The sequence below is a fragment of the Drosophila guanche genome, unplaced genomic scaffold (genome assembly GCF_900245975.1).
Source record: "Drosophila guanche unplaced genomic scaffold, DGUA_6, whole genome shotgun sequence".
NCBI classification, from domain to species: Eukaryota; Metazoa; Arthropoda; class Insecta; order Diptera; family Drosophilidae; genus Drosophila; species Drosophila guanche.
The window spans coordinates 1,639,568-1,657,592 of NW_022995748.1; the positions used below are offsets into that span (position 1 = coordinate 1,639,568).

At 34.4% G+C, this 18,025-nt stretch overlaps 4 protein-coding genes across 10 annotated transcripts; 2 read left to right on the forward strand and 2 right to left on the reverse strand.

Annotated features, from left to right (window-relative positions):
* Nucleotides 1-364: 364 nt before the first annotated feature.
* LOC117584798 (phenoloxidase-activating factor 2) lies at nt 365-3,366 on the reverse strand. The gene is made up of 4 exons (XM_034273917.1): nt 3,243-3,366; nt 1,505-1,850; nt 1,188-1,446; nt 365-1,061 (listed from the first exon to the last, which is right to left on the reverse strand). Exons 2-4 carry the CDS (start codon nt 1,844-1,846, stop codon nt 454-456), a joined length of 1,209 nt encoding a protein of 402 aa, XP_034129808.1. The 5' UTR covers nt 1,847-1,850; nt 3,243-3,366; the 3' UTR covers nt 365-453.
* A 236-nt stretch (nt 3,367-3,602) lies between these two features.
* Nucleotides 3,603-7,425, forward strand: LOC117584796 (FERM domain-containing protein 5). Of its 2 annotated transcripts, none has more exons than XM_034273914.1 (8): nt 3,603-3,829; nt 4,962-5,066; nt 5,129-5,165; nt 5,236-5,409; nt 5,637-6,016; nt 6,073-6,161; nt 6,221-6,438; nt 6,502-7,425. In XM_034273914.1, exons 1-8 carry the CDS (start codon nt 3,740-3,742, stop codon nt 7,152-7,154), a joined length of 1,746 nt encoding a protein of 581 aa, XP_034129805.1. In that variant the 5' UTR covers nt 3,603-3,739; the 3' UTR covers nt 7,155-7,425. The 2 variants fall into 2 exon arrangements, with proteins under 2 accessions (XP_034129805.1, XP_034129804.1); XM_034273913.1 differs by having other exon boundaries at nt 3,604-3,829; nt 5,129-5,171.
* A 931-nt stretch (nt 7,426-8,356) lies between these two features.
* LOC117584066 (hemicentin-1) lies at nt 8,357-10,217 on the forward strand. 2 transcript variants are annotated; one of them, XM_034272808.1, is made up of 7 exons: nt 8,361-8,518; nt 8,603-8,817; nt 8,875-8,991; nt 9,072-9,165; nt 9,435-9,562; nt 9,625-9,793; nt 10,066-10,217. In XM_034272808.1, the coding sequence occupies exons 1-7, from the start codon at nt 8,479-8,481 to the stop codon at nt 10,164-10,166; spliced, it is 864 nt and encodes a 287-aa protein (XP_034128699.1). In that variant the 5' UTR covers nt 8,361-8,478; the 3' UTR covers nt 10,167-10,217. The 2 variants fall into 2 exon arrangements, with proteins under 2 accessions (XP_034128700.1, XP_034128699.1); XM_034272809.1 differs by lacking the exons at nt 9,435-9,562; nt 10,066-10,217 and having other exon boundaries at nt 8,357-8,518; nt 9,625-9,712.
* A 745-nt stretch (nt 10,218-10,962) lies between these two features.
* Nucleotides 10,963-17,354, reverse strand: LOC117584374 (phosphatidylinositol 3,4,5-trisphosphate 3-phosphatase and dual-specificity protein phosphatase PTEN). 5 transcript variants are annotated; one of them, XM_034273216.1, is made up of 11 exons: nt 17,051-17,354; nt 14,825-15,077; nt 14,482-14,660; nt 14,277-14,421; nt 14,014-14,201; nt 13,849-13,944; nt 13,469-13,634; nt 13,210-13,319; nt 12,564-12,656; nt 12,195-12,501; nt 10,963-11,183 (listed from the first exon to the last, which is right to left on the reverse strand). In XM_034273216.1, exons 2-11 carry the CDS (start codon nt 14,922-14,924, stop codon nt 11,164-11,166), a joined length of 1,404 nt encoding a protein of 467 aa, XP_034129107.1. In that variant the 5' UTR covers nt 14,925-15,077; nt 17,051-17,354; the 3' UTR covers nt 10,963-11,163. The 5 variants fall into 5 exon arrangements, with proteins under 5 accessions (XP_034129107.1, XP_034129106.1, XP_034129105.1 ...); XM_034273215.1 differs by having other exon boundaries at nt 13,837-13,944; nt 17,159-17,353; XM_034273214.1 differs by having other exon boundaries at nt 13,837-13,944; nt 17,051-17,353.
* Between the last annotated feature and the right edge of the window lie 671 nt (nt 17,355-18,025).

Below are 18,025 nucleotides of genomic sequence, written 5' to 3' on the forward strand. Positions count from 1 at the left end.
TAGTCAAAAGAAATGTATGCAATCACTGCTATACTCAATATTTACTCATTCAACTTCAAGTTCTGTGTACTGCATAACTCAAAGTGTAAGACGAATTCTGAGTTTTTAAGTTACCGTAACTATCGATATGTGAATAATGTCAGTGTGAATGGGCCAAATAAAAATTTTCAGTTGAATTTTTTTAAATATTTACTAACTGCATGGCATGGCATTAACTTCGTCGCCGAAGATAACACAATCAGCCTTAACTGCAGAGTTCGGTAGCGACTCCACCTTCGCTAATGCGGATGGACTAGTTTTGAAATGGCACTCACAAATAGAAAATACCTTGTTTACTCCTTGAGTACCGGCTAAAATAAACTGCTTAAAAGTTTTCAAAGTTACATTTTATTCGTATTGATTTAATATGTGTTTACGTGTATTCTGATCCATTTCGGATTATTTATACTTTTCTTAAGGTGTATAGTGTTTAGGATTTATTTGCCAAATTTTTAATTTTTCGTCTATCCATGCTCTTAAGCTAGCAACGTTTGTATAAACTCCGGGGATGTTTTCTTCACCGCAACCAATTCCCCAAGCTACTATGCCAGCTGACTTAAACCGGTTTGGTTCACCTTTAATGGGGCATACTAATGGGGAGCCACCATCACCTTTGCAAGTGTCTTTATCCTTTTCACCGCCTGCACATATAAAACTTTCATGCAATATGAAATGCCTTCCGAGCCGAGTTTCGCGCAAGTTTGTCTGGCATTGTTGTCTCGGCATAACAGGCAAGTCAACCTTTTTCAGAATGACTTGATATTCGCCATCTTTTCCAAATTTGTTTTTTCCCCAACCTGTCGCAAAGCAACGATCATAATCAAATACATCACCCGAGCTCGGCAAACACACTGGCTGAATGTTCTGCTGTGAGGTAAACGCACTTTCCAGCGATAGCAGTGCAACATCATTATAAAGTGACCCCTTATTAAATTGTTCATGATACACTATTTCTTTCACATAACGGTCCTCATGTGGTATTATTTCTTTTTTTGTTTGAGTGTCCCATTCTCCTGCTCTCACTAAAAAGCATAAAAAAACATTATATTAGATAATAAGAGGGGAATGTTGTGAGCCGCGATCAAAAGCGACTCTACTTTTAGTTTTTAAGTATTATAATAATAATTATAATATAAATATGTACATACCAACAATTGTGTTTGGCTCTTTGTTATGAACGCAGTGAGCTGCTGTTAAAACAACATTTGGCGCTATTAAAGCTCCTCCGCACTCATATAAATTCAGTTGAGCTTCCTCTCGCAAAATTGCAACCATCCATGGGAATTCTGCGAACTCTGCTTCTTGGTTCACAGCTCCAGTTATTTTAAAGCCAATACCGTTTGGATTTTGATAACCACAGCCTTTTGCTGCATCGGGACGTGGTACTGTGATATCAGGTTTATCCACCTAAATAATAAATGTAAATTTATGAACTTAACGCATAACAAATTATATTAAAAAATACCTTGTTTGAAAGATCACAACATAGATCCAAATAGTTTTTACACGGTGCCGCAGTATCAATTCGGATGTCAATTATATTTTCCCCACTGGTGTTTATTGTGTTGTTTGTACATAACCATCGAGGCACGCATTCTTTCTGGTCTCCACAGGACTGATACTGGGCAGCGGAGATTGGTGAGCGTGTTGGGTCAACAGTAGCAGCATCGATTCCAGTTTTTTGTGTTGTAGGTACCGATGTTTCGCCTGTTTTAAAAATATCCGCAATTAGGTTGTCAAGGGATGTGTCCTGCCCAACACAAACATATAATATGGTGCAAAAAACAGCACCATTGAACAAAAGCATTTTCCTGAAAAAAGAGGTAAGTATAATATCTCTGTTAATTTTTGACCCCAAGTGTAAGCAGACTGTTCGTTCGCCTAAGCTCCGTACCGTGGGTGCAGGTTATTCTGAACTCTAAGCAATCCCATTGTCTAAAAACATTACTTAAATACAATTTAGGTTTAGACTTTTTTGTAGTCGCTAAAGGAATTAAAACAACGGAATTAAAGGAATTAAACATTAGTCTAAAAGAAATTCATTGGGGAACTGCTAGCAACTCAAATATTGAGATACTTCAGCGTTACCAATCAAAAACTTTGCGACACATTGTCAATGCTCCGTTTTACGTATCTAATGGATTACGTATCAAAGATCTGAATATTCCAACCATTAAAGAAGAAATAAAGAAAACTAGTAAGAAATACATCGACAGACTCCACAACCACGAAAATAATTTAGCCTTAAGTCTATTAGACAATAGCCTAACAGTAAGAAGACTGAAAAGATACCACATTCTCGATATCCCTGATAGATAAATCCAACAAACTGAAAAGATGTTATATATAATAGCAGGGCTCATTGGAAAACTGCTATTTCTGTTAATTGAATATTAATTATACAATTTACTTATTGTTTAAAAAAACAGATTGTAAATATAAAGAGAGAGAAAAAAAAAATTGGAAGATAAAACTCCAGACTTGGATCGAAATCTACTGTTAATCCTAGGTTTTTAATAGAAAAATGTATACATGCATTAAATAAATACTATAACATTTTATAATTAGGAATAATCTTCACTCTGTTAAATCTTCATTGCCAATCGTCTGTGAAGAAAAAAGATTTATGTACATATGTACCTTGTGCTCTAAGAGCACATGTGCGCAACGAACAGAACTGAAGGCAACGTTTTCGACCCTATAAAGTATACATAAATATATTCAGCATCAGCATCAATAGTCGATGTCCGATGTACCATAGAGATTAGACTATAAGAGCTTGGGCAACCAAGTTTTCTGACCACACAAAGGGCGAACATCTGCTACATCCGCAATTTTAAAGATAGAGAAAACTAAAAACCCAGTTTCGTAGAGAATGTCTAGGGAATTCATAAAAACTTAGGCTTTTCGGTGTAAGTTTATCCGGGGATTTTATCCATGTCCCTACATATGTGGTTTTTATGCATTTGAGAATAATAATATTCCTTAGTATAACATATACATTTATATTTCTGTTAATAACTTTATTAACCCAACACACTGATGCACAGATACATATGTATATGTATGTGTGTATGTAGACATTAAACATATGCAGTTGATATTATATAATTAAAATAAAATGAAATTCGAATACTTTTTCTTATTTATTACACCCAATATACAATATAAGTAATTCAATATTTTTCGGTTATAATACATACTCAGTTAATTCGATTGAAATCTGAACTTAAATTGGTTTTATGAAGTATGGCAGCTGATGCTTTGTATTACTTGGCAATGACTAAATGACGGAGCTAATTTGATTTCTGAGTCAATCTTTATTGGAAGATACTGATAGAGAGATCACACCACACAATGCGAGGCACTTGAATAGCATCTATGCAAATTTAAAATAAAAAGAGCGCTTGGCTCCTAGTGACTGTATAAAACTAAGAAGAAAACAGTCTAAAATAGGTATTTAAAAATATACGAATATTAATAATTACCTTCACTCTTACATTAATTTTACAATTTAGTTACAAAAGACTGGCCTTGTTTGGTTTTTTTCGGTGGTTGCTTTTAGGAACCACCCTTAAAGTACCCTCAATTGAAAACATCAAAGGACGAAAAAGGACAATATCGAAATATTTGTATGCCGTCAAATATAACTACAAGATATATTTTTTTAAGTCGGTAAAAAACTTATTGAAAAACAAAAATGTTTAAAAGCAAGCAAGAAGGAAGTCTGGTGTACAAATGTACAGTTCGTCTACTCGATGATTCTGATGTAGTAGAATGTGAATTTCAGGTGCGTTTATATTTAACAATAAAATGTGAATGTTTAAATTGATGCATTAGAAATGTATTTATTTTATAAAGTGAACCTTACGTGTGTAGTTTAAGTAGTTTGGTGGAGTCAGAAAGAGTCCTTTCCGACCAATAAAGAATGTACATATGTACATACATTTATTCTTAATTTTACATTTATGTTAGAAGGATACAAATGTAGGCATGGGATAAGGATATAGGGTGAGCCCGTCAACAGTTTATATAAAAGAATTCGGGTAAAATATCGAAGAGATTAAAGGAAAAATATTAACAGATATTAAAATTTGCTGCTTTCAACATAAACCGCAATGGGAAGTGGTTAACTAGTCACACAGAATCTTATTGACTTTTTTGTTCCATAAAATGGGAGACTATACACCTCCTTGCGGGGTGTATCTGTTGACATATCTTGACTGAGTGGACGATCCCATTGATGATGTCACCGTCCTGCATGTGAGCAATTGATCAATGAGCATCACCAAGTGGCGGCCCACCCAATGGTTAGTCAGGGCAACCGTAATGGCTCCCGGCTCGACGTTGTTGAAAGCTCCATCGTTGTCGAGGAAGGTAACTAGAGTTTTCCCTGAGGTGTAGAGCTTTCTGTATCCCAAAAATGACTTCGAGAAGGGCCGTTTCCGTGGATTTTCCTTTCCGTTATACGTGTTGGGGGCCTGACTGAATTTGAGGGTTGATGGTTTTCCTCAGTTGTAACACGACTATTCTCACAAAGGCTTTGAGTATAAAGGAGGATAGACTAATAGGTCTGAAGTCCGTGATAGGCTTTTCCCGCATTTGGGATGAAGACAATTTTTGCCTTGAGCCATGGTTGAGGAGTTGTAATTCATTGTTAATTGTTCACTTTTGCACTTGATCGCACTTTTTGCATTGAAATGTGAGAATGTCAAAAACAGATCAGCTCACCGTCAGAGCATCCAACTAGTTTGCTGTTTATTATAAATTTATTGCCTATTCGGCATTCGCTGTGCATAGGGTTACTTCAGAAAGTTTTTTTTACTATGTTTGCTTTTTGTAAATTTAGTTAGCGAATAAACAGAACGAAATGCACTTTTATACAAAACGTGTCTAAATATTTAATGAACTGCTCAAAACAGGCGTTTCACAAAGGAATATATTTGTTGGACTACTTATGTGGAGAATTGAATATAAAAGAGAAAGACTACTTCGGTTTGCGATACGTTGATGGGTCAAAACAAAGAGTAAGTAACTGTTAATAAAAATACCTACGTACGTGTGCATAAACTTATTAACTTCTTAATAGCACTGGTTAGACTTGGCCAAATCCTTAATAAAACAAAGTAAAGGTGAGTTATAAATGTCAGCTTAAAGTAATCTTCATATATCTAATTAATTTCATTTTATTACAAGACCTGGATCCTATTTTATTCTCACTAAGAGTAAAATTTTACCCCGCTGATCCATTTCGTCTAACTGGGATCTCTCGAATTATGTTGTATAAGCAATTAAAAAGAGATTTAAGACACGGACGTTTGTACTGCTCCTTTGGTGAAGCAGCCGCTTTGGGTGCTTTAATTGTACAAGGTATATTCAATATTTAAGTTTACACACGCACAATTATTATTAATTTTATTTTTATTTTAATTATTCAGGGCACATTTAAATTAAGTCACTGCCGGCCTCATTTGCAAGAACATATTTTTTTAGGAGCCCACAACGTTCCACAACGTTACTCCTCTTTTTTGTTGTTGTATTTTTATAGCACTTGTAATACTTACGAATAAAAATGGACATACTTGTATAAATTACAGAGGAACTTGGAGACTATAATGAGAAATTTCATATAGGCGATTATGTTTCTTCACTTGAATTGGCCTTGCGGCAAACGGAAAATCTCGAAAAGAAAATTATTGAACTCCACAAAAAGCGAGAGGCTGGACAGGATTCCTTCTTAGCTATTCACGATTTTCTGGGTATAGCTCGCACACTGGAAACCTATGGAATTGAACCGCATCCTGTTAAAGATCACCGTGGATCTCAACTGTATGTTGGTATTAATAATTCGGGTATAAGCACGTTCATTGCAGGCAAACGCTCACAACATTTCCGTTGGAATGAAGTGCATAAGATTAACTTTGAAGGGAAAATGTTTATTGCACATTTAAGTTATACTGATGCCAGCCGTGAACCTGTATGTATACGGAAATAAACTATTTCATTTTTACTACAGCTTACATTGATTTATAGAAAAAGCACACTATTGGATTTAAATGCCCATCGGGAGCTGCTTGTCGATATCTGTGGAGATGTGCAATCGAACAAATGCTATTTTTTACGTAAGTTTGATAAGATTGGACAGATTAATGCATTCGTTGGTAAATTGTAATCATTTCAGACTGCCCAATAGTGAAAATGCTGCCGTTGTTTCTGGTGGAGGTTTTTTCTCCTGGGGTACAAAATTCCGATACACTGGCCGAACTGAGCGAGAAATATTAACTGAAAATATAAATGCTTTACGCGAACAAAAAATAAATGGTTCCAGTTCGAGTAAACGAAAGGCGAGCAGTGTTCCAGCCACTCCTTCCAGTCCCCAGGGAGAATTATCACAAATACGTAAGCTAATTTGCTATTGACCTCTAAATAAAAGGAGTCCCAACAGCCATAATTTTTTAACAGGTTACAGTAGCTTACCTCGTTCAACAATGTCTGAACCGTTGGGCTCCTGCAATGTACAAATGAATCGCAATCACATTTATGGCGCTCATCCGCAGGATCAGAACACTTGCATAATCGATAGCAATGGATGTATTCAAATGCCTATTTTAGAGCCCGTTTGCGAGGAGTCTCGTTTACGTTCTTCAAACCATGATAGTGCCAATTATTTTTCAAAACCGTTGACTGGATTTCCATACCGAGAGTTGACCGAACATTCCTCCACTGAAAGCGGTAGTGGCTATGATCATTCCAGAAAACATAAAGAAAATATAAAACCATACACGGGCTACGCGTCTAGACTGTGCTATCCACAAGCTAACTCTAATTCATCAGCCGGTATGACAGTCCCTAAGAATGTTGATAATTCTTCGAACATGCATACAAATTCCATTCATGGTGTGAAAACTTTTCGCAAATTTCATTTATTGCATGCCTTTATTCCATCGGTTATTTTCGTTGCTTTCGCGATGGCTGGAACAGCTGTATTTATTATGGAGTCAGAGTCAGATTTATTTGATCAAATACGCAATTCTCCTGAAATGATTTGCCTACGCTTCCAATATTATCAGCCTTTAAAAGATTTTGTTTTGCAAAAGTTTGGTAAAAAAGATTAATTTGATTGCTAATATGGCTTTTAGTTCGATTCAATCTTTAGAAAATATTAAGCAAAGGTATAAAACTAAGCTGTTCTCATAATTCTCATAATGAACATTTAATTGAAGTCCTCAGATTTATTTTTATAAACTGTACGACCTACTTTTCCAATGAGAAGAATGATCTGTGATCCTTTAAAGCTAGTAAGGAAGATTGTAAAATGTAAAATGTAATTTATTGACACACATCTTCCATTAAAAATATACCTTGGCATATTCTTATATTAAAAATGTGTGTAATAGATTTATTTTAGATGATTATTAAAAACAAAAACATGCTTTCATCTAACTGTAAATTATGTTTCTCTACTACAAAATATTCTATAACACTGAATAAAGCCATTTTATAATACCTACTTTTCCTAACATTTGTTTGGATTTATGTGACTTTGTGTGGGTGTGCATTTTTTTGTCGCCAGATCTAATGGGCAGAAAAAGCATACATATGTATGCATGTATATCTTCTTGCCTTGGAAGCGTATAGCTTAGCTCGACTTCGCGTTTTCTCTGCAACCTGTCTTTCTACAGCCGATTGGAAGGTGGCTAAGGTCGAGGAGGTCTATAGCCAGAGGCGCCAGGTCATCCACGTCCTCAACGAGGAGTTACTTGTGTTCCTGAAGGAATCCGGGGAAAAGGCAGATATGGAGCTTGAAGGACAATGCAGGAAGGAAGCACGGAATTATTGGATAACTCCATTCAGGCGGAAAGGTAATGCCATTAATATGTGCTTTATACCCTTATAAATTGATCAAATTAGTACCGAGTATAAAGTTAATAAATTATAATCTCCATATAATCTGTTTTCGTTCGACTGCATGAACAAGTTTTAAACCTCTTGCGCTTGTTTCCTTCCGTGTTTCTTGTTTCTGTCGACAAATAATAGATTCATTCTTTCTTTTGCTGCGGTATTTCTAGTATTTAATTGGCTGGGTTTCTGATATATTTCCTGCTGATCTGAGTACTAAACTGCTCAATTCTAGCGGCAAAATTGTCTGACGAACAAAAAATCTTATCGTTTGTATGGGTTTATTAGCTTTGCTTCTGTCGTAAGAAAACTTCGCGCATCTGAGCAGTGGGCTAGAGATACAAAAAATTCCCATAGAACAAAAATATCATCAAACAATTGTAAAGCCCCAAATCTATCAGAAAAAGTTGGTTGATGTTGTGCGCATGTCCAACCGTAAGAGGAAGAAATAATTACATACGGAAATATATATGTATGTGTGCATATTTCAATAAACATTAAGTCCAGTTGATGCTATAATGTTAGCATAGAGAATTTAAAATGCGTTACTATTGGACTTTTCGGGTGATTGTATATATTTGTAAGTTTTACTACCAATCAGTTATATGAATATGTTCACGCTGTGCATTTATAAATCGTTTTTATATGAACTCTTTTTTTCCAGTACTTTCGCGAGGAACGTCCCCAAAAACTATATATTTTGATGAAAAAGTATCAGTTTTAGAGTATGCAAATACAAGTAATGAATATATTGCGAACATTAATAAGCCACTCAATAGAGGGCCTTATTTTGATACTTCCGCAACCAAAAATGTCACATCTCTCGTGGGGAAAACGGGACACCTGAACTGTCGAATCAAGAATCTGGGCAATAAAACGGTACGTCATAACTTAAATAATGTCTGTAGAAAATATTTAAAATATGCCATACAACAGGTATCATGGATACGCCATAGGGACTTACATCTGTTAACTGTAGCAGAAAGCACATATACATCGGACCAGCGATTTACTTCCATTTACAATAAACAGACTGGAGACTGGTCTTTACAGGTGCGTGAAATACAGAAACATTAACTGCGGGAATTTACATTTCTGATATTCAATTTTGTATAACACTTCGTATATTTTAGATAATGTTTGCACAAATCAGAGATTCCGGAGTATACGAATGTCAGGTATCAACCACACCTCCAGTTGGGTATACCATGATATTTTCAGTTGTAGGTAAGTTCAACAAAATATATGAAACTAGCAGTAACTTATTCTAATTCGCTGTTGCACAATCTCGTTGCATGGATGCTGGGATTGCTGTGATGAAGAATTAAAAATAAAACTGAATAGAAGTTTTCGATAAGTTTAACTTCAACATAATGTATGGAGCGTTTGAACGCGACTCACAACGCTTCTACTATTTTATTATACATATTGCTATTGTAGTTTGAGCCTGTAAGCCATTTATATATTTGAATGTTCCAATTTGAATTAAATTATAGAACCTATTACTACCATTCCTGGAGGTCCTGAACTGTATATTGACATGGGATCAACAGTGAATTTAACGTGTGTCGTAAAGCATTTACCCGATCCACCCTATACAGTGCATTGGACCCACAATAATCAGGTAATTAAGATTACGATAAAATAAAAATGACTATCTTCAATAAACCGTTCGGTGTTTTCAAGGATATAAATTATGATTCGCCACGAGGAGGAGTGTCAGTAATAACTGAAAAAGGAGATATAACTACTTCATATCTCTTGATTCAGCGAGCCAAGATATCTGATTCGGGAAAATATTCTTGCTTACCATCAAATGCAAATCCAAAGTCGGTCAATGTTCACATACTTATCGGTAAGCACTTTTCCTTTCTTATAGCTTTAAGTTTCAATAAATCACAAAACTCAGCAAAAACAAACCATTTAACATTTATTAAAGAATTCTGTTTTTTCATGGCATATACTTTTTACACCGTACGCGTATACTTTGTTATGAGTACGAACGCGTTTTACACCGTTCCTCCTCGTTCTTATATAATCTTAAGTGAAATTTGAAGCCGCGGCAGCCCAATTAAGCTTTTAAGCCAAATATACAATTAACGCTCCATTTTCTTTATTTTTATATAGGTGATCATCCTGCTGCCGTGCAAAGGGCCCATAGTTTACTTCCCTATAGTTGTAAAATGCTAGTTTTAACCATTTTTGCATTCTTGAAACTTAGCATTTAAGTATAAACATACGTATAGTTTTGTAAATAATAAATACCTTGTCACATACAAAAACTGTACATTGTTTCCCTTTTTTACGGATTTAATGTTATAGCAGCTCAGAAGCGACATTCTGCTTTGAACACTTTTTTTGTGCGAGGGGACGAAGTTGAAAATCTAATGGAAACTCTTAATGTCCTTTATGTTCAATGCTCAAGGAACTACCTACCTCAATACAGGACACGTTTTTCACAGGATCCTAAACAGTTGTATAGCTTCGTAAACAGCAAGCGTGTAACGACTGCACATCCATTCTCGGTATAAATTCAAAATACGTAGAAAAACAGTAATCAGGTAAACAACTTATTCTCAGAAAAGCTACTCTGGTCATCTGTATCCATATAGTTTACCAAGATCGAACGACATTTTCAGCCCCTTGTCAATGATCATTGCATTATGAGCTTCGACAGGTTAGGTCTGCGTTTTTTCGGGAACTCCCTGACGGAGCTACCGGCTATGTACTCAGGGTACTGCTTAACCCATTCACTCCATTTATTAATTCTTCAAGCTTTTCCCCCAGCGGGAAGGAATCTTTTATAATTTATTTCCATAAGAAAGATAGCAAAGGAAAGATGCAAAAGTCCTAAAATGATTAAGAACATTTTAACTCCGCACTTGCACAACAACCACAAATCGTTTAGACTTCACATCCGCCTATTTTACGCTTTATTCTTTCTCAGCTTGGGCGACGCATTCCCAATGCGGCCCATGCCGTACATACTTACCCATTTACAAACTTTATCCAGAATGAGCCCTATTTAATCGTACATACATGTATGGCTTTACTGTTGTCTACATTACAAAATTTACATGAGTTTATTATTAAACATTAGTTTTATAACTACTTAAATAAATATCATAGTACAGTATATTTACAAATTCGATAAGATTAGCCAATTGCTTAGCAGTTTGATTTACTTTTCTACATCACCAAGAATTATAAGTCCGTAAGTATTGATTACAGGCGTGTTGATTCACCTGAAATAAATATAGAATTAAAAATATATTATTAGCAATATATTCAAAAATACACATAACATTTTTGTAAAAAGTAAATTTTAAGCTAATAACACTGATCAGCGCTTAGTAATGGATGTATACCCGTTATGTATGTATACATGTACATATACTTATTACGCTAAATCGTATCTTTTATATGATCTATAAAATATATTTTTATAAATCTTTCTCTGTATTTTGTTCTTGTTACGCAGCCAAATATAAGTTTTTATACATAAACTAGAGGGATCGTTGCGAGTCGCTGCTATTGCCGCGACTCTAATTTTGACAAATTATGTGACAAATATATCATTTTTGAGCCGCTAACAGACTACCATCAACAACCGTTTTTCTCGAACAAATCGTTTTTTTGGTTCTGGGTACTAGGCTCGTTTTTTTATATTTTTATGTTTTTATTTTTTGGTGCAGATGATGGAGATGGGTTGTGATTTCTTGTGATCGTCCTGGTGAACACACATGATCAGCGTTTTTAACGCAAGAATACGGACCAGTGAATTCGTGCCCTATCCATTGATTTTGGATTATATCGATATATTAAAAATTTTGTTTGCTAGATCTTACATTACACATTAACACATAATTTAAGATCGTTCTCGTCCGCTAGAGACGCTGACTACACGAGGCAGTGTGCGAGAAAAAAGAATGAGCAAGCATAAGCCGCACGGAACTGCTTGTTGTTTGTCTCGTATCTTTGAAATTTTGGATGCCACAGATTTTGGCGTGCCTAAATTTTGAAATAAAATTTGTTCAGTGTGAAATCACACGAGTCTTAGCATACATTTTTGGTGTTTCTATCTCTAATAGTCTCTGAGAACTAGGGGTCAAACAAGATGGAGAGATATGGCCATATACTTTCTGTTACAACTGTTAAAAATCATAGTAAACTCTTCAAGGCTATAAATATGAGATTACTGGTCATTGAAGAAGGCGTAAATAGTGGTTTTGTTTTAAGTTTGGCAGAAAACTCACCAGATTCCCAATCTTCCTCTCCATCTTTTGGAGATGATTGTTTATATGTGATGTATGAATCATAATTGATGTGTTTATTATCATTTATACTTCGAGTATCGGAGGTGATATTAATTTCACCATTCTGCCAAGTGGTTAAGTTACTTTTTGTAATGGACGGTGGTTTGAAAGTATGTATATTTTTTAAATCCTTTCCTGTGGAATCATTATTCAAGTTTGATACAAGAGGTTTGTAATTGGGTTGTTTGCGTTTTGACGCAGTCGAGACATTTTTTAAATTGGTTGTTGTGTCGTATTGAATTTTAGTCTATGAATATTAGATTTTATATTACATATATTTCGTTTGGGCTAAAATATGTTCAGACTTACCGATATATCCTGGGTTTCCAATGCGGCTGCTGGTTGTTTTTTCGATTTTTTATCATCATTAAAACACGCTTCTCCCTCAAATAATATGGAAATCTGTAAAAGGAAACACTCTTATTTTAATATTCTAAACTTTGTAGAGTTGTTTGTAAAGGAGAATTTGTTTTATATGGATAGATACAACAAATTTGATTAGATTCCATACAGCCGTTGCAACATATGTACATGAGCTTATTCTATCCTGTATCACTACAAGAAGTGCGACCACAAATCAAAAATCTTAAAAATTAAAACGAGGAGGAACGATTTAGAATAACATGATACCCTGGAGTGCTCTCTGCCGTCTCATTGAAGAGTAATCGTCCCCCACTTTTCCGGGAACTGCCCGGCTCTGGGAAACCGTAGGCTCCAGCTTCTTGGGACTGCTTACCTCACGGAAAGGGATTGCCCTTAATTCACAATACTTGCTTGCCACGGTCTTGGCAATTAGAAGGGGCCCATGCTTCATCAAAGCGCACCTATAGTAGGTCAAAGTGAGCTGGGGAAGGTTCTCTACCCAGCTACCGCCTTAACCTAACTTAATGAATTATATTTAAAATGCCTAAAGACCTTTTATAAAAGGAGAATTACAATAAATATTGAAGCTTACCTTGAAGTCTTCTGAAAACAATTTATGTTTACGGTCTTTATGAACATAATCGATTTCTGATTTGTTTAAAGTGTATGTACATTTCAACAGTGTTCCGTCGGACTCGCAAACTGGAAAATATAGATTAAAAATAGAGTACAGTTCATAAAAGAATTGGATGTTCTTTTAATAACTAGTTTTTATCTTTTTATTCAAAGCCTGTACTCAGCTTTTATGAATGTAATTTGAATTAAAGAATCGAGTGTGAATATATATTTACCTGAAGAATTTTGAACGAAGAATGTATTTAGCCAAAAATGGCAAAATGGTTTCTGTGAAGACTTTCGTGCAAATTCAAATTTTATATCACCGGCTACCGATAGAGATGGATTACTTATTTTCAATACACAAGATTCTTGGAAATCAATAGTCCACGTTTTCGGTGTCTATAAAAATAGGACAAAATAGTTTTATGATAAATATATTATGTAGGTGGCCCGTATGGAAAAAAATGGGCGTTAATTACAAGGACATGCTTTGACTTTATATTATTAAAACCCTCAATATATTTTTCAGCATCTCTGATATGAGGAAACCATTTAATAACAGACTATCTAATAAGGTTCAGGTTTCTTTTATGTTACACACTTGTGCTTTTACATTTTCTGTTGTAGAGTCCTGTGGTACAACTACTGTACATTGTACCGTCCCTAGGTTTTGCAGCAAACTGGACTCCGAAAATCGTATTTCACAGATCTGGAGAATATGAATTTAAAAATTAGTCTAGGAATAATTAAAAATTGAACATTTTAAACATATACATACTTTAAGGATTTTTTTTGAATATGGAACACTAGAACAAACTAGGTTTGAAAAATACTGAACATATCGTCGCTGAGATGGGATTGTGACACCTTTACGATCCTTTGTACGTTTTACGTCATACCAGGCCAATGCCTCATCAGCGGATTTTTGTAAACCACTGTACAGTAAATATGCACATATCATGGTACCTTAAAAAAATAATTAAAAAATAAACTTGTTAGTTTCGATTTCATTGAACGCATATTTAGAAATATCTTTCGTACCAGTTCTCCCTTTTCCAGCTTTACAATGAACGGCAACGACATTTGATACATCTTCCTTAAGCCAAGAATCCACATCTTTACAAAATTGTTGTATTAATTCAATCGTTGGAGGATTATGATCTTCAAACGGAAAAATTGCAACTCTCTGAAACATACAAGTACAAGTTATTTATTAATTGATACGAATTTTCAAAGTTTAGCTTACCCCATGAAATTTATCGGCGTTATACCTATAATTGGATTCAAGACACAGATTATATACTTTGTAATGATCTCCATGGTGTTTTTCTAACAATTCGCGAACCTCTGTTAAAGAATTTCTATATATGCTCTCCAGTTTACCTGGCGCTGGATACCCCATGGCAATTATATTGTCGTAAATATCTGTTAAATGAGCAATTAAAAAAAAATGGTCAACGTTTTTTCTCAATATCTTTTTTTGTTAATATTTCTATGGCTGTACATTTTTAAGTTAAGAGGTATACGGAATATATTTTTAAGTAGTAATATATTTTTTACAATAATAATAGTAGAGCTGATGTTCTTACATGTAAGATCCAAGTCGTATGGACCTTCTTTGTACCGAATACGTTCTTTGCTCACTACATTGCGTATCACATTCGACATTAACGATATTGTGTTTGCCATTTTGTTCTCGTTGATGTGTATTCTATTTATTTAATTTTTTTAGTTCCAGCATTATATCCATTGGGAAAATTATAGGTTTTATTCTCGTTGAGCAATATATCCATTAAGAACTTTATAAAGAGACGTTTTTCTCATTATTAATACAAAAAATTCCTAAAAAGAAAACATACAAAAACATACAATATAAATAGTGTTGGGCAAAATATATTTATTTGCTATATTTATATTAAATATGCCTGCGGTCATAATAATAGTAGTGGCAATATAAGCATTCAAATATCAACAAAAGATTGCTAATTTTTCAAATATATTGTGATTATATAGTACATAAATGATCAAGAATCATTAAAATTATCCGAACAAAATATAGAGTTAAAATCGCTTAAAAAAAGGAGGTCTTCAAAAAAACAGTGGTATAAATGTTACTATGAGATTACACTAAAAGAAACTTTATAAATATTAGCTCACTAAATGTTGTCCCTTTTCCTCAGGACCTACAACCTAACCTCTCGGGAACCCTACAAAACACCACTCCCTGTGCAGAAGCCACACTGCACGCAGAAATGTGTGTGAGAGAGAGGAAGAATGAAATAATAATGATCCAAACTGAACCATACATTTTTAGACAGTGTGATTTCACAAAAGACGGTGGAAATTTTGGTTGCTTTGGGCGGACAGACACACTTGGCTATAACGAATCGGCTGTTGATGCTGATCAATCTTTGTGGGGTTGCCTTCAAACCCATCACCTTTGCCGGACGTTGAATAGTTCGATATATAATTTACAAAACGTTGCTGCGTTTTACATCTCATTATTAAAATAACATGGCAAAAATAAGTTACAAAGGTGTGATGTAACAAATTACTTGTTTCTAAGTTTATTACTATGATCAAAGAATATACAACTACATATATGGTATTGCATCAGGAACAAATTCCATTTCAGTTTTCTTTCGATGATTCGTGGTACGGGCACGCAGACTACGCAGGGTCATTAAATTATCTTTTAAGCTATCCTTCGCCTCTTACCGCAGATTTTTTACCTATAAGGTTTTGTCTGCTCCTCAATTTCTAGTATCAGTGAGTTCGTCTCAGAACAGGCGAAGAGGCAAAGCCGAGAAGGCAGCATGCCGCGGTCAGAGATAAAGACAACAAAATTAAAACCCCGCGCGTACCATCTGAATATGTATTGCTTTTTGTAAACTGCTTTTTGGTCACTCATAAATCAGTGTGGTATTTAATAGTCTTTGATATGATATACAAATAATACGAATGGGCTTTTGTAAGAATTTATTTTAGTAACCAAAAATACAATTTAGATGAATGAAAACCGAATAGCAGTGCGAAAAGAACATTTTTTGTTTGTTGCTGGGTGTATGTTAACGTTATGGGTACGATGCTTTCCTGTTTGCGTTACATTTGACTATTTTTTTTAGCAGGTTTGTTGCCGTTATCAAACTATACTTTTTTGAATAACTAAACAATGAATCAAAAAACATTGAAAACATGTAAACACCAAAACACTAGAACTATCACAATCATTTAAAATTTGTGATTTTACATTTTTGGTCTTTTTGTGAACCTCCTTTAATGAAGCACTTGCTAATTTTGCACTATACATAGATGCGTAGACTGTTTGACATTTTGTTAACATGTACGTACATATGCATATACATTTGTAAGTGAGTCGGAAAGTTATCAATGATAAACTAAACGTGTCGAAAATTCGGTGTGCAAAAAGTATACCATAACAATACCAATCGAGAATAAAAATGAATATAAATAAATATGTATATACATACGTATGTACATTTCTAAGATGTTCAATATACTACCTTCTATTTAAGTAATGAAGATTGCTTTTATGAAGCCGTGTATGGTTTTGGATGGATTGTAACGATTTAAATGCATAAAGAAACTTGTCTTAACCAGAAATTTAAGCCGGAAAATTCACTTTTTTGTAATTTTTAACATTTTGGCCGAAACCATTGGAACTTGCTTTGAAAATAATATTTTTTCATCACTTAACAGTTGGCAATCCGTCTATAACATTTAATATGATACACCTAACCATTTACATATCTAGATAAATATTTGCATTTATTTCATGTTCACTTTGTACATACATTTGTATGCATAAACAAAAACAGATTCACAAAATCCACAGATATTTCACACAGCTATCAACTGCTAAATATATGTATATATCTATACATACATACATATGTACATACACTGTTTAAGGTATTAAGGTTGATAATTTTATGTACATATGTAGAACTTTAAAACAGAGTCTGTTGTCATAACTTTAATTTAAGTGGTTATCACATCAAATTTACTAAGCCACGTAGTTATTTAAATTATGGTAAAACTTAAACAATAGCTCATGCTTTTTTAATATAAATTTATCAAGCGTGAGATCTACAGGGTGATCACAGTGGGAAAAACGTACATATGAACATATAATATCATAGAAAAATGGTATACCTACTTAAGCTGTCGTGTGGGATAGGCTTACTTCTATGGTTTTCTGTAAGTGGAAAAATATGAATTATGGTCATACTTTAAGAATTTACTAGCTGAGAGATCAGAGAATCAGATATATATATATATATGCATGCGTCAGCTTGGCTTTTGGTGTTTTGAGATTAGATTTTGTTAACTGACCAGATGTAAAACAGATGGGAGACAAAATTATGTATTTTAACATATACAGCCACTAAGGCAGCAAAATTGTTTTTGAAAAGTATAGCATTATCGATTTTTTCTACAGCAGCGCTGCGGGATCACTAGGAAGCTAAACAAGACATCATCTGACTGCAGACTCTATTTTCGCAGCTACTAAGTTAGCAAAGTCTGATGTCATAGCACCACGTGTGAAAATGCTGCTGCATAGTAATTTCTAAACATAACGAGCTGGAGCTAACATGTTAGGTGTGATCAGGAATACATTTCTATGAAAAAAATGTACGGTTTTCAAATCGTAGTCCCTTACCATATGGAAAAACGGATCTGGATATTTTGAGATTTAAGAGTCAATTCGCCAATTGTTGCAATTTGTGATAGATATAGCATACCTGGACATTTTTCTTAAATTAATT